The sequence below is a fragment of the Nomia melanderi genome, chromosome 11, assembly GCF_051020985.1.
Source record: "Nomia melanderi isolate GNS246 chromosome 11, iyNomMela1, whole genome shotgun sequence".
In the NCBI taxonomy this organism is placed as follows: domain Eukaryota; kingdom Metazoa; phylum Arthropoda; class Insecta; order Hymenoptera; family Halictidae; genus Nomia; species Nomia melanderi.
The window spans coordinates 519,368-536,840 of NC_135009.1; the positions used below are offsets into that span (position 1 = coordinate 519,368).

Consider the following 17,473-nt stretch of genomic DNA (forward strand, 5'->3'; position numbering starts at 1 on the left):
ATGTATTATTTGCATGAATAGTTCCAGATTATGAAATTTCTTTCATTTGTACATAAGAACTGTTATTCTGTATTATATTCTTTTACACAAACTATTCACTTATGTAATCTCGTATCTTATAGGAATAATTTTGCTGATAATGTAGACTATTCGTTACAGATATAAAAGTTTTATTATATCTGTTTATATGTTGTCAACATTAAGAGAAATCTTCAGCAATAAACGACCGTGAAATTATGATAATAATTAATTTCATTAATTATGAAATTAATAATAATAGTTGACGATGTATAAACCTTATATAATATTACATTATAAAATTTTTACTTAAATAGCTCGTTAAATTGAAGTACTGCTATAGTCTGTGTAAGCATAAAATAAGTTTCGTTATTGAAATTCATTTTGATTTGCGAACAAATTAATTTAAGAAGTTGTTGCATCCTGCAGTTACAAACCAAGATCAAGGAAATGCCAGGTTTTTTCCACTCTTGAGCCTTCTCAGTAATGACTCGCGCATATTTAATCGTCGTGGCATTAAATTTCTCCACGCGTAATAACCAGTTCAAGGATTTCTCAAAATTGAAATTTTAATACATCCATAACCGTGTCTTCAACTGCTTTCATCAGTTTGTGTTATTTTAAACATTGTGAAACATGAATACATCATACTTTCATATAATATAAGCAAGTAAATAAACTTTTATATTAATTGATTGCAAGGTGAAGCTGAACAATTCTTTTTTACTGTATATGTACCACATGTATTTATGAAAGGATAATGCACAAAATTAGTTGAAGAATATGTATGAGTTCAGCATACATATAAGCAATGTGTACAAAACAACGTCTCAAATTATTCATTGTCACGTTTTCTAATTATGTGTCTAAATTTGGCATAGCCACGTGTAATTTACATAATTACAGGACCGACACTTACAATTAGTTATCAACCTTGACATTTTGATCTATAATAGAATTTTCATTGAATTTTAACTTATATTTCTATGTATAGATATTAATTGCACATATTATAGTTATAAGTATATATGTATAAGCACATAGATAAATCATTAAATAAAAAAATATACTAATAAATACAGCAACTGCTACTACTATGTCATAATGATGGTTTACCACTTAATTAATAAACTATGTGCCTCAAGCAACACAATATCAAAAGCAATTTAATAATTTTATAGCTTAAATCGTTTATAACAAACATATAAAAATAGATGTGACATCTTACCTTGACGGTCTCCTGAGGGGAGTACCTCGCAGGGCGCTGGGCTTGAGCCTGGGCCTGCAGGCTCATCGCTTTACCATAACTGCTAAACCGAAAATCCTGAAAACAAAATTAACGCTAATAAATAATAAAACAATGATAGAAATAATGCACGTCATATGCAAAACGTAAAACAATCGCATTAGATAATATTTAGAACCCAAAAACAAGTTTTAGATATTAGTTTCTATATGTACAATAATGATAGTGAAATAATCTAGCTACTAAATTGTTTAATTATTTGAGATCAAATTGGCTAAGTTCGGAGTGATATTAGAGATACCGATTAAAGGCGATAATAATCCTCTAGCTGAATTCTCGAGCAACACGGAAAGATGCGATTGTTCCACTGGAGCCTGATAAAGCCAGGCTTGGAACAAGGGCTGAAGTAAACGAGAGAAGAGCAGAGGGTGCCTGGTTGGCTGGTTGGCCTGTCAATACGAAGAGCTACGTGACCCAGGTACCAAATGACACATTCGATCGAAGGGACGTGGTTCCTCGTCCCTTTCTAGAACCATCCCAAGTTTTTCGGATATTCTTCTGTGAGAAAAAACTAGAATTCGTGATGAAATATTTTGTTAAATATTGTTTATGAATTCTCTGATCATGCTATTAAGATACTATAATATTAACACCTTTCCTTATGTTGTATTTCTCAACTACGATCGATACAACTATTTTGCCATTAATAATTTATTGAAGAAAGAACAAATTTTTAGGCATATTGTATATCTACTATATAATCGAATTCAAAAGGATTGAATAATACTTGTCCTTGTTAAATTCTCTTTAAAATAATCGTCACGAGTCTGGCACGTTGTTATAAAGCAAAGGGTTATATAATCATTTGAATGTATTGATAAAACGTAAAATATTCTTTTTAATAAGAAGGTATAAACTTATTGAATTATTATTTAAAGTTGTTTTATATATTTTTAACAATCTGAAAAATTTTGATTGAGTAATGTCATTTAACAAATTCAATAAACCGGTAATAAAATTATTTACTTCACTAAAAATTCATATAATACGCTCACTCGATAAATTGTAGCATTATTTGTGGAAAGTTTATCTTATAAACAACAGATTTCAGGGAAGGGGTTGTTTTAATATTAAGGTATATTGTATGTAATTCTTTACGCTATTTCAATAAATTATATAACTACTTTTTAAGGTGAGAGAATGTTAATAGTTTCTCATTTTATAAACTTTGCAATTGTTGTGTTTTAGCACCCCTATTTTCAAACAATTTATAATTTCGAGAAATACTCAAACATTTAAAGAAATAACAAATGCATATAATGTATATTCTAAAGTTAGATTTGTTTAATTAAAAGTTTCATTTTGTCTTTGTTAGAAAATCGATTTATGAATTTATTCAATGCGAGTTCGATGTTCAGTGTGTATTTGGTTTCCTGATACGTCACGTTTTTATTGTATGGCAATACGATCTAATATTACATTAAACATTGTTTGAACTATTTAAATAAATTCTGTTCACGTATATTTCCCGATTAAATAGTCGATATTCTTCAATGTAATGTCAGAAGAATTAATAAATAAAATTTATGTTTATGTTTATTTTATAATATAGAAAAACATTAGCAGTACCTTTTTCATAAATCTAAAATGCAAAGTAAAAATGACGTAAAGTAGAACAGCAAAATTGTTCTTAAAAATCATTGAGGAACTTAAGAACATTGACTTTCTTGTTCCTTTTAACAAGCATCATAAATAAATTTTATATACCAATTAACAGAACCATCACTAAGACAGGTATTTATTTTCTTTATATAAAGTATTATATAGTTGGTAGTAATATACACTCTTTATTATTCTCCATTAAAACTTTTATTATGTTGTGTTTTTGCGTGTTACATTCCCTAAAGACACGTTGGCATCCATAATCTAATTACAAGTGAGCATGCTTCGATCGTTAGCGTTTGACCATCATGTATAAATAAATCAATCTCGAACCCAAAAGAATAAGTAAACAGTAATCAATAGGGAAGCCAATCGCTTTTTTTAGATAGACGTTTACGAACGCTCAAAGAATGCCGCGCTTTTTACGGTATTTCATACCTGCTCAGGTATTATATGGAAAAAAGTAAAATACCGGGTGTAGTCACTGCATCGATTTTGTTCACCTTTACAGTGATCGTATTTTTCTTAATTTTAAGGTAACTGCAATATACAGTAGTGAAAAGAACTTTGTTATACAAAAGATTTTATTAATTGTAGGGTTAGATAATTTATATTTAGTTTATTTACATAAGAAAAAAGTATTTAACAACTACAACGTGTAAATACTTCATTCTAAAAATATTTAATTATAATAGTAACAAATGTTTATTAAAAAAAATATAGCCAAAAATACTAAAACTTGCTTTTAATTTCCAGTTTCATTTTACATGAACAGAGATCCAAAGTTAAATAGAATACTTCTTTATCTTTAAATAGTAAATTAAAATGTAATTATTGAATTTGAACGACACTAAAAATTTTTATTCAATTTATAGTACCAACTGTATAATTAATTTAATGATTTATAACGCATTAGAATGTAATTTTAATTGTTGAATATTACAAAAGGCAAATGAAAGGAGTCCTTGCAGCTAAGGGGGTGCAATCCCATGTGTACCTGCTTCGAGTAAACCATAGAAAAACATATTTCTAAAATTAATGTGTTTCGACTTAACATTAAAAAGAGAATAACAATTCAAAAATCCATATTTTCATGTATCCAACTTACATCCAATTCTTGCGCTAAAATCTACAAAACTCAAATGTTTTTTTTTTTGTAAACTTCACATAACAAAGAGTATAGATACTTTTTTACGTCCATACACGTCATAACTAAGAAACTGTTAAGAATGGAGCTGCATCCCTTTTGCTGCAAAGTTCTCAATTACATCGAACACTCTTCGGGCACGGGTAAAATAGAAGCGAAGCACGAGTGCAGAAGGTCCGATCGTTCGATAACAAAACGAACGATTCGTCAATTATTCGCTGACAAAAGAGGGTAAAAGAGAACAGGGAGAAGGGAATAGGAAATAAGAGGGAGAGAGTGGAGAACCGTGGAAAAGCGGATTCGGCTGATCCGCCGACGAAAGAGACGGAAACAGTACTCTCACGATACGGGAAAGCTAATCGAGCGAAAAGCATAATTAATCACTGTGAATTTATCGTGATTAACGACAACCGCGCTGCTCCCACGGCGAGGATAAACATTGTTAACCCGCGGCAAATGGACTCCTCTGTTCGCAGATTATTCAAAATTACACTGGAACCTATTACATATTATTCGTGCGTGTGAACATAATGTGTTTGCTCGCAAGCGCTCATTATTCGTCCGTAACGTGACCCCCGAACGCGCGATTGCTCTTTCATAATTCCTCGTGGATGAGTACTGTAGCGAGTACTGTAGCGTAGTACGTAAAATAGTACTGTAGCGAATCTTCAAATAAACAACATTCTTTTAGGCGTTACAATATACATTAAATAACAAACCTCTTTGTGTTCTCCAATTTTACTAATTCGTATTTACGTTAATGATTTTAAAGGTTTATATTAATTGCCCATACATCTCAAACACTATATCAAACGATTAAAAATGTGGAAGTTAGTTTCTTTCCAGAAGAAAATATTAAACAATCTACAAATTTGTATTCAGAAGTAATAGAAACTAAATGTATAAATCTATTTTTTGTCGAAGTAAAATTCTTTCTAATTATTTTTAAGCGACGAAAGTTATAAGTACACCATATTGACAGCTTAAAGTCGAAATTTTTTTGCAGAAACAACTAACTTGAAAATACAGAAAGGTCCATTTATTCCTGATTTTGAAATCTGCAAGACATTATTCTTGTAAATAAGGATTATAGTGATAAGGCAGCGAATGAGTCATGAAACGGCAGGACCTATGTAAACAGAATTAACATAAAAAAGGATTACCAGGAGAATTTACTGTATATGATACAGTAAGATAGCAAGATCAGGTTGGCTTATACACAAGAGTGCCTAGGAAATATGAGCATCGTAATATGGTCATGAGTAAATGTAATAAAAACAAATGAAAATAAGCAAAGAAATTAAAAAATAATATCCAAGGGTACACAAATTAAAGTCTATATACAAAATTAACTTTCAAACAGAACAATTTTTTGTACTTTCTATAACATGACAACTAATTCCATATAGTATACAAGATATGCAACACTTCTAGATGAAACTTATTAATAAAAAAAGAGTTTTATCAAAAAGAAAATTCAATTTTTAGATTTAAATTTCGCCCTTTAAATATTGCTCTACCTTCTATCATTTTAAACATTTACGATCGCGATTTTTCACATTTGGAAGTTAAATCAACATTCTTTAATTGAACCGTTATTTAATGAACTATTGTTTTAAATTATTTGAAAGCACCTAAGAAAACACGAGAATTATATTCGTATGTGATACGATTATGATATTTACTATAAAATTAGTCAAATACATAACAATTTATATCCACTATATATTTATTAGGATAGCCAAAAAGTTGTATTGTTTCACTTTTCAAGGTGGCATTTATATCATAGTATATTAATAAATATTGCAAACGGATAAATTAAAAAATATAATATAAAGTTTTCGAATAAAATACATATACTTCAATGAAGTTTAATATAACGTAGTGAAATTTTTCTTTAACGCTAGAATTATGAGCGTTTAATGTGATCAATATGTAAACCTTATCAAAATTCTAACAATACATTTTTCTCTTGTTTTAAATTATTTTGGCTATTTAACACTTTCAAGGCATCAATAATTGCGAAATAAGAAAACAAACACTCGTCATTTTGACGAGTGCGATATACTCCATTTAAAAATGCGACGAGACTTTTTGGCCAACTTAATACCATGAAGAGATCGTTAAAAATAAATCAATACAAATAAGTCCTTAAAAACAAATAATTACAAAGAAATCATTAAAAGTGAAGGATTGGAAGTAAAATATTAAAAATTGATCATTAAATATCGTCAAATCAAAAACAAACAGCAGGACCATGCCCATTACTAACACTCCAGCGCATTCGATCTTGTCGATTCAATTCTCTGATAAAGTCTCAAACCAAATTGTTTGTACCATCCCGTCCATCTGTCGATCGAACGCGAGAATCGGAAACGCAGGTGCAGAAGAAAGGTTGTTCTCTCTACTTCGTTCAAGAATCAGGGATCTTCCGGCAATGGGCTGCAATTCAATTCTTACCTACTTCGAGTAAACTAGAAAAACATATTTATAAAATTAATGTTTCGACCTAACATTAAGAAGAGAATAATAATCTAAAAATCCACATTTTCATACATCCAACTTGCACCCAACTTTTACACTAAAACTACAAAAAAAAACATCCGTCCTTTGCTAACAAACGACGCATAATGAAGAACATAGTTTATTATTTTACTATTGTTTTATTAACTCTTTATCCTATGATTTCTTGCACAACTGTGCTTGATGGAATTACTTTATCGTTAAAAATTTAGTAGAAGAAGGAAAAAGTGTATTTTAGCTTTTAATAAATAAGTAATATTTTATTCATATGAAAACTAAATAAATAACGTTGAAATTATTGCAGAAGGGGTTAGCCAGATATGGAAAAAATTGACAGCGCACGTAAACATCAAATAATAACATTATTTTTTCACAGGACAGTGATGAGCGTAAGACGAAAATTTGCTGGCGTATGTACCATCCCGTCCATCTGTCGATTGAACGCAAGAATCGAAAACGTAGGTGCAAAAGGAAGGTTGCTGTGTTGGGGTAACGTCGTTAGTTTCCGGTTCGCCGTACGCACTTCCATCGAGTTCCGAACGGCGCGGCGACCCCTCGCGATGCACGGGGTCCCATGCTGTCTAATGAGGCTCGACACCCGCCTACCCTGGCTCCCATGATACTCCACACCATACAGTCCGATGTTCAAACTGTTGAACGCTATTATACGCATGCGCCGCCACGGTACACTCGTATTTTAATACGTCCCGTCTCTCTCTGTCCCGTTCCTCAGGGCCCCTTGCCCGTACAACACGCTCGACTCCGTGTTTCTACCCTCGCTCTTCGTTCTTCTCGGTCTTACCGTATATACACACATACCCCCACCTCCATCCACTAAACTCCGGATGCATATTACAACGCCATAAATGGATTAATGGCATGCCGAACGATTAGTTACGGCATCGAGTTTACGATCCTCTGGGACACAAGCTAAAAGGCGCACCCCTACCACCTTCACTTGAGATAAGAGGAATCGGAAGATTAGGATAAACGAGATTTAACCCTTGCCTGGACAACCGAAACGTTTCTTCAGACTTTAATATTACAGTGTTCGTGCGTCCCTTTTTTATTCTCCAAGCGAAAATCGATGTAAAAAGGGTTGAAGAATTGAAATCCGAAGTAATTTAGTTGAACTTTCAAGAGAACATAACGAATTGTACAGAAGAAACTATAAAAATGGATACTTTGGTATTTGATTGCACGCATAAGGGTTAATCCTCGGGTCATGAGTGTGGAGTCATTTTGTCCTAGCGAGAACCGTTGCTGTACTTATGTACATATTTGTCTATTTATTAATTTATTTATGTGATTGTACAGAGTGTTTAACCCTTCGTACTCGAAGCTTTTTCTCGCTGACATTATCAGCAACTAGAAGTAATTTTAATAGAGAAAGCATATTAACGTATAAATAAATGATACGCGCATGAAAAGAAAAGTCATAGGTGTATTTTACTGGTTTTTATCGATTATAGATGTAAATGTTATAATATATTTAATGATAAAATTTTATAGTTTGTAATGACAAATTTTAAATGGCTCTGCTCCGGATCTCTCGAGTACAAAGGGTTAAAAGGAAAAGTTTGATGCTTGAAATAAGTACAAAATGGCTGGTAAATGTGGGTCCTGAAACGTATCACCTTGATAAAAAATCAAGTTTTATGACGCATTACCGTTCTGTCTATCTCCTAACTAAATCTCTTTGCAATATATACTGAATGTATAATCGAAGGTGGGATACAGAGAAATTTGAAGAATTAGTTTAAGGTTATGAACATACGACTATTATTAATTTCAACAAGAATTTACGATAAGAGTTTTGTGTATCACTTCTATTTAATAGGACCAACAGTTTAGTTCATTTTTCATTAGGAAATAATAAATAATAACTCTCGAGAGCAAAAGGTTACAACGTTGAAATTTATGCAAGTGCAGATTATTAGGAGTAAACTTAAAGAATCTGAAATTCTGTAGATATTTATGCATGATATCAAGAATTTTAAAGTTCGCAATAAAACGATTATATTTATTTAATTATTCGGATAAATGAACTCAAGCATAATTTTATAAACGGGTTCGAAGATATTATAATTAGAAATATTACACTTTCTCTTCAGTTTTATCCTTATTTTTATCTGAACCTTAGATTAAATTATTATTTTGTATAATCGAAATTTTCAAAAAACAAGAAATTTATAGAAACATCTAAGTATTAAAAAATAAGCTAATGACCTAAATAATAGAAATAGTATATGCGATTATACTAAAGTTGATACTGCCTCTAAAAAACGAAATTCTACTTTCCAGGAATTTTAACGTACGTATTTCACACAATCGATTCGAAACATAATTGAAGAGGAAAACATCGTTACACTGAAGCTAACAATGTTTTAATAAAACGGGAATAAATAAAATATTCCGTCTGAAGTATCATTCTCATTAACGAGAACCATCAAGGTTTAATTGCTTGTACGTATTTGCACGTATTTATACGGTGTCACGCTAACAATCAATAACGAAGTAATTAACAAACCTTTCTATGAAACTGGATTTTCCCGACGTTTCCAATTAATATGAAATCCAATTTGGCACACGTCACATATAATCGCGGGCTTGATATATTTAACTGCCCCGCCGTGAAATTAATACGATTCAAACGTAAAAACATTTAATTTAAAATTTGATACCTACCAAAACAAACAATCAGTTTCGAATGATTATATATTTTTTTGATACAAATTCATCTGTATAAAAACTAATTTAATCATAACAAATTATACATAAATTGTTTAGCAATATTTTATCTTTACTATCATCTATTTCTTCATATAATAATAAAAATGTCTAAACACTTGTAATCCTCTAATAATCAATTATTACATTAAACTATTACACATTATTATACAAATATATATTACACATATGATTATGGCAGGAACATATTTTTTTTTTAATTATTTAATCAGGGGAATTAAAACATGGAACCGTTAAGAACTACAAGGAATTATTACTTCGTTTATAACAAAAATTAATCCGCGTACGTTTAAAAAGATTGTAGTTTTCATAACCTCCAAAACAAAACTCAAAATCGAAGGAAAGATGTCTGAATTTATCAAAGAATTTACTAAATTAAAAGGGGAACAACATGTGCACTGATCTTTACTATGTATTCATAGATACTTAAAGTGCAGAAACGTTTAATTTAATAATAATTTCCCTTTAAAATAATATTTTTAAAAATGCGTCTGTTCAAACTTTCTGTTCAAACCTTAGTAACTAAAAATATACTTTTTGCACTTACTTGAGAAATTAAATTCAAAAGGTAAAGTAAAATCAAAGATTGAAATGAAAGTATATAATAGAACTTCATTATTAAACTGAAAATTTTATGCAAGGTGTTTCAGGAAAGACAAACCATCTGAATATTTTCTCTATTTGTGATAGTACGAGAATCTTTTCTGGCGTAATTTGAACTACTTCGTGAAATTTATCAAACGAGAGAACTATTTTTCTAAGTATAATATTTATGTGTGTTCAAGATTATTCTTATTTTTTGTATACCGCAGAGGACTATAATTTAAAGTATAATTTTTTTATGTTTTTCAAGATTATTCGTTTTTTTTTTATATATATGTATACATCATTTTTCTGTTGTACATGAAGCCATGCAAAATACTGAAATCTAGAAATATCCTTGGACTCGAAAATTTTTAAATTAATGTGAAACTTACGTCGGAGAGAATATCAAGTAGTTATATCTAATAACAAATCTACTAATTCGTGTTTCAAAATCCTTGAAAGAACTAATAATAACCAAATTTATACAGTAAAAACTAACAGTGTTTGTTTAAAACTCAAGGTCATTTCTGTTATCGTTTTTATCTGGTACCTCACTCGATCTAAATTCCGTATGAATTAAAAAATTGTAGGGTCCAAGGACATTTCAAGGTCACGGTACTTATTTTACATAGATGAATTCAAAATACTGTTATTTACATGTACAACAGTAAAAACTATCTACATACGCACACAAAATATGCAAATCACCTTGAACAAAACGAATAAATGATATTTGAAGAAAATAGTTCTTTCATCCGATTCATCTCTTAAAAGAGTTCAAATATATCAAAAACGATTCTCGTACTATCACAAATAGAGAAGATATTTCCGTGACCTGATTTATGTGAGATACCTTGCACATTAATATTATTTGCTGCAACAGGTATTATTCTAAAATAGACACTGTAAAACAATTGTGGTAACATTTCAACTTAATTGCAAATTTACAAATCTTTGAACGGAGGAACTGAAATTTCCATTTATACTTCTACTTTCGTAAATTTAATCTATAAAACTATATTTCTACATATTTTCTTGTTCGCCACTGAAGTCACTAAAAGTACAGTGAATAATTAAACTCCTACGCATACAACGTGAGAAAAATCTTTATCTTCCAAAATCCGAGAAAAGGGTTTAAAAGGGTATAAGGTAAAATGTTTGAAAGTTGGTAAAGCACCTTTGTGCATTTAATTAAGACGAGGAGCAACTAGGAAGCAATAAAGTAAGGAAGACATGGTTCGAACTCGTGGTACCCTCCATAGCTGTAGTACATCGGTATGGGGTTTTCTGGTATGGTGTCGAGGGTTAGCGCAGTGACAGTGATCGAGAACCGCGATGCTATCTTCGCGGCTCGATAACGACCAGCGGAAGTATCGCTTTAATCACTATATCCGAACCCCGTTCCCTTGACACGCCATTGGATACGAGATCGTTTCTCATGTAACCTAGTAGAAACGCGGAATCGGTCGCGCTGCGACTTTCCGGCCGCTAGTTACCCGGCTGCTAATGCCACTAAATTCCTGAATCATATTTCCAGACGTCACTTCTTCCATAAAATTATTGTGTGTGGAATTCGAAACGTGTAATACCTTATGGCGTTTAAATAAAAGAAGTATGTACTATTTATAACTTCAGCAGATTCTTAACGTTTTATATTGATATTGTGAGTAAATGCAATTTACACGTGTTTAACCCTTATATTGGCATGAGTACCAGTATACTGATTTTGAAATATTCTTCTACGTGATTTTGTTTCGTCTATATGAAAATTTGACAAAATTGCTTTGGATACTTTTATGATTTTTACTTGAATACTTTTATGATTTTTACTTCGGAAATAAAGAAATTATGTAAAAACTGTCGGTCAAGAGGTTGATAACTTTTATATATAACGTCACAAATTGAGAATTATTTATCTTACAAATACACAAAATAAAATAATTAAAAATTATATACCTTCACATTTGATTAATACTAAAAAATTCTCTAAAAACGATTATTTACAAAAAATGGAAATTTGTCTTTAAACCGATGTATTGGTAACAAACTTTTTACCGACAGTGTATATAATACATACACTCCCCAAAAAAAAGATAGCACACGTGTACTATCTTTAATTTCTCGCGTTATAATAATGGCGTAGGGAAGGTGCAAATGGTACATAAAGACTACCGTCTACTAATACGTAAACATAACTTTTATTGACTTTTCTTCGACGAATTCTCTTAGTAAAAATACAAATACCCAAATGAATACAGACAAAATGATAGCACGTCTGAAAAATATTCCATATTATATAGATTTAAAATAGAAAAATATGGAAATGACATAACTACTCCTGTGTTTAATAATGTGCGGGACCTTCGTAATTCTCAATTACTTCCATCATCCTTTTTGGTAAGGATTTATACAATACTTTAATTGAAGATTATGATAAATTTTTCCATTCCTCTTTAATACAGATTTTTAAATCATTAAAATTTTCAAATTGTCTACCTTCTGCGTAGACAGCTTTTGATAATAATCCCCAACAGTTCTCAATTATATTGAGGTCCGGGGAGCACGCCGGCCATTCCAAAACAGAAATTTTCTCCTTTGAAAAATATTCATGAATAATTTTTGCCGTTCGTATGGCAGCATTACCTTACTGGAACACAAATTTTGTACCTGCAATGCGTTGTGCATACCTATCAATTTGGTTTTTAATTAATCTCAAATAACTTACACTATTCATTTTTCCTTGTATAAATTTAATATCCGGTTTTCCTTTATAACATATGCCGGCCCAAATCATTATTCCACTTCCTTTCATTTGTCGTCTAATTTTTGTTAATTATCCTTTTCAAATGTCATGACTACTTTAACTTCTTTAAACCTCGCGACATATTGAAGAAAATCAAAATAAACCTCGAGTGTGCTATAATTTTGTCTTTGTCTATTTGTGTATTTACATTCCTCCTAAGAGAATATCTTGTAGAAATTCCAATATAGGTAGTGTTTACATATTAGTAGAAGATAGTCTTTATGTATCATTTGCACCTTTCCTGTGTCATAATTATAACGCGAGAAATTAAAAATATAGTAGCACGCATGTGTTATTTTTTTCTTTTGGACTGTGCCTTCATATGTTCATTAATATGTAAAACAGGTATTTAATTTTTCCAAGATAAAAACATTTGCTATTCCATAAAATTCATATGGTAATGGGCATGGTTTTACAAATAACAATGTTTTTTACTACATGCAACGTAATTAAATCTCTGATAATGAGTAAAGCTCGGCAAGTCCCTGCATTTGGTGTATGAATGTCGCGCCATATGATAGTGATGATCTTTCAGTGAAACGTCCTGCAATTATATACAGGGTTAATACGAATTTAACAACGGAAGTAGCGTAACTGTAACGAGGAGAAACATGTACCAGGTGTATGGGGAATAATTAGTGCTTGTATTAAAAGTAATTCGAGAAATTTGCAGCAGAAACTGTTTATGAGGTATAAAGTTCAGCAAAGACACCTTTTGATTACATTTTAAATAAAATCCTATAGTCACTACCTAAATAAGTTTATATAGTAATAGTAACATAGTGACTACCTAAACTTGAATACACATATATATTATTTATCAGTTATTACCAAACATAAAACCTTGTCCCTTAGTGTAAATACCTAAAAAGTCTTGTAACTGATCAAATAGGTTAATAAAATAGACACCACAAAATAAGATCAGTCTGTTTTCTATAGAGACATAGTGAATTGCAAAAAATACTTTTAATTTTAACATAGCAGATTCAATCATAATTTTAAATATAAATGACATGTTAACTTCATTTTTATCTTTCAGCCCTAATAACTTCGTTTGATTGTTAAAATCCTGGAATTGCTGGAATAACCTTAAATAAAAATATGTATTAAATTGGAAAAAAGAAATAAACGTAATATTCTTATATAATAAATTAAATGTTCATGTTATGCATTAATAGGTTGTATTTACTTACAGAGCGACAAATATTTATGAAAAGTATAAAAATCTTTTGTCGAAAAAACATTTGAATTATCTAGAATAATAAACTAGAATAATAATGTACTAGAATCATCTGATTTATTTAATTACATTCAATCAACATTTTTCTATAAGTGAGAATATGAATATTGTATAATACAAAAATAAATTTTAAATAAAAGTACAGTTTGTGAAAAGAAACTTGCATTTATCAGCATCTTGTTATAACTAACTATAAAACAAATTAAGCAGTAAACTGCAACATGACCTTCTGCTGTCATGTTTGATAAAGGAAACTTAAAAAGTTGTAAATTACACTACTTTCTTAAAAAACTGTTTTTATCGCAGCTATAAATATTTCGCATATGTCTAAACAATATTTAATGTCACCTTACATTCGAAATTTATCTCCCATCAGTTTCATATTTTTTCTTACATGGCGTTGCCTGGTAAAAGTATTAAATATGCAGTTTTCATATTACGTAAAAATAACCGATACTTCATGCACGTACGTCTTATTTTAAACTAGTGTGATACAACCCTGTTACAAAGAGTACCAGAGTTCATTGAAACACAACACTTCGCTTTCGTGTTAGTAGAAAATCATATTTCAATGTAGATATTAAATAAATCTTAATTCAAAAAATAATTTTCATTTAAAACTCTTTTTAATAATAAAAATTAACGAAAACATTTGAAGTAGACCAAATAAATAAGACACCCTGTATATCTCTCACATTGCAAATACAATTTTCCTTACTTACATCCGAACTTCAATCAACATAATTCACCAAACACTAATTTACCAATTACTCAGTCACCTCTCGATCTTCCAAACAACCAACAATTTCGTTTCTCAACATCAAAACTGACTAAATGAAAAATATCATAAACATTTAAACTCAACAAAAGGCAAAAACATTAAAAGTACATTTAAACAGTACATACTTTGCACTTTTCGTTTAGAAACAATAAAAATAGTATAACAAAACAAGTAAAATACAGTTTTATCCATTAGTCCATAAACAAAAAATGAAGTTTACACCGCATTAGAAAGAACACATGAAAAATCGTACAAAGTCGTTAACGGGTAAGATGATCTCCGCGTTTCCTCGTAAGAGGGTCAAGCTCTATCGCAAAAAGTGAAATTCAAACGCGTGTTAATTTCATGGAACGGCTTAAGGTAGAGAGGGAACAGGAAGAGAAGGAGAAATAGAAGGTGGTAGAGGCACCATAAGGTCTGGAAGGCCCCTTATACTATCGATCTGTCCCCACTTCGGTGATACCGTGCACCGTGCCACACCATATACCCCCATGGAACACTATATTGTTCCCACTCGGTCGCTCACTCGGCCGTGATAGTGTAGGTTTACGCGTTGTCCCGTATATTTATGCTTACGCACACGCACACGCACACAGGTTTCCCATCGGGACGGTGTGGCGGCGCGTACGTGCGTGTATTAACGCACTGCATTTATTTCCGTAGGTAGAGAGACCATGGACCTCCTCGCACCTGCCCTCAACGACACCATTGCGTCACAAACGGCGCACACCCATGCCCACCACAATAACCACCTTAGCCTGTCCGTATGCGAAACGTTCGGAAATCATACGTTCGGTTTTTCATCGAGTTTCCGTTTTTTTCATTGGACGATTCAATTTCCATAAAATGGGAATTTTGTCTGGGGCTTCTACGGTAGAAGGGGTGAACGGTTGTTCGATCAGGGTGGCAGAATCACTTTCAATGTGATACATACTGTTTTAATAATATTTAGTGTTACTATGTTTCTGTTCTTCGTATTTATGTTCATTTGTTACGCTAGTCGTAATTATTACGTTAGTTTTTTATGATTCAGATTTTAATACTTATATCGTATGATGCAATGGGACCGTGGCTCCAGCTGTAAGATTAAATGCTACAATTTTGTGGAATAACACTTTAGGTTGGTTTCATATATTGTGATTATGTATTATTATTATTTGCAATTTTATAGCGAATATATACTTTTAAACAGGTTCAGAAATTTATTTAAGAACAGCTAATTTTTAAAGTATTGTTTATGGTTTAATTTTGTGAATTTTAATTTTAAATATTTTGAAGAACAGTATGTTGTACATCGAAAAAGTTATATAATGTAACGAGAAAAAAATTTTTTATTTTGCAAACGAATAATTTAATTTCATTTTTGATCTTACAATCAGTAATATTAGATGGTCAACTGTTACCAATTTATTATTTATTGTACATATATTTCACAGTATTACATAATAATTTCACATTTCCTTCAATTTTTATCATTTAGTATATATAAACTATAAGAAATAAAAAAATTAAATAAATTTTCCTGCAACAACTTTAAAGAAGAAATATAACGCTTTCATTGTAATGTGTCAACCTACCGCAAAAGGAAAGTTAGAATAAAACTCTAAATGAAATTAGTCTCCCGTTGCGTCCCCTGTGTTCATAACTTCGTTGTACATCGAACATTACACTGTATCGTAACTTTTAATTATGCAGTTATGTGAACGAACCGTATGAATGTATACTGAATAACGTGTAGAAATTTTTTGCGTAAAAAGGTGGAGTTACATTACGTGTGTTAAAATATGAAAAGAAGGTCAGGTAGTACGAGAATACATAAAGTGACATTGTACTCTTGCATTCTAATTTTCCGTTTAAACAATGTACAAATAAATACATTTAATATATTCAAAGTGTTTGTATTATTGTTAGCAAACCTTTTTATTCTGACAGTCATATAAAAATAGTATAAATAAAAACAAATTCATCATTAGTTTTACATTAACAAAAATTAAGTTTACACAATAAATATATTTTAAAAAATGAATATAATATGTTGTTAATAAATTAATAAGATTTTTTCTATGTTATATTTATATAATTATTAAATACCGAAAAAAGTTCGTGTAGGTTCTTAAATCAAAATAAACTAGTGAACTATTAATTAAAATTGGACCTCAATTCATTGCTGACAGGAAAACTGCACGAATTTTTCCCGGTACCTAATATTAAGATAGATTTAATAATATAGAGAATGCGAAGAATGCAGATTTAAAAATAAAATGCTTACAAGAATAATTAAAGACATTAAATAGTTTACTGTAATATAAGTAATTACAGTGTTTACACAACGTAACAAACTCCTTCTTCATCTTTTAAAATTTCTTTGTGCCTACTATTAGTAAATACACATTAAAATATTAATATTAACGAAAACAAATATTATATAACAGCACTGTGAATTCGAGTTTAACATGTTTTATCAAAATCAAACTCATCATTAATATCTCTACTCTAATGTTGTACTCTATCAAATGTTGTAAGTATATAAATTTCAATGTGTAATACAATTCAAAGACGCTTAAGCACATCAAAACTTGAAATTTGAATAAATTACTAAATGTATCACTGAAACTATTCATTAAAGAATGTCTACAGACTGTTTACTTCATAAAAATTCTACAAACAAACTTGGAATTGAAATGAGACACTTAATTTCCAAACTTATATTCTTATTA

The 17,473-nt window shown here is 30.5% G+C and overlaps 1 protein-coding gene across 3 annotated transcripts in view; it reads right to left on the reverse strand.

The window, feature by feature from the left end:
* sick (sickie) overlaps positions 1–17,473 on the reverse strand; it is a 520,404-nt gene that overhangs the window by 484,584 nt on the left and 18,347 nt on the right. For 2 of the 3 annotated variants that reach the window (XM_031978463.2, XM_076372255.1), the window contains exon 2: positions 1,247–1,342. In XM_031978463.2, coding sequence (XP_031834323.2) covers positions 1,247–1,312 — 66 coding nt within the window. In that variant the 5' untranslated portion in view covers positions 1,313–1,342. Of the gene's footprint in view, positions 1–1,246; positions 1,343–1,565; positions 1,582–17,473 lie in introns of those variants that run through there. The other variant, XM_031978464.2, reaches the window with a different exon arrangement.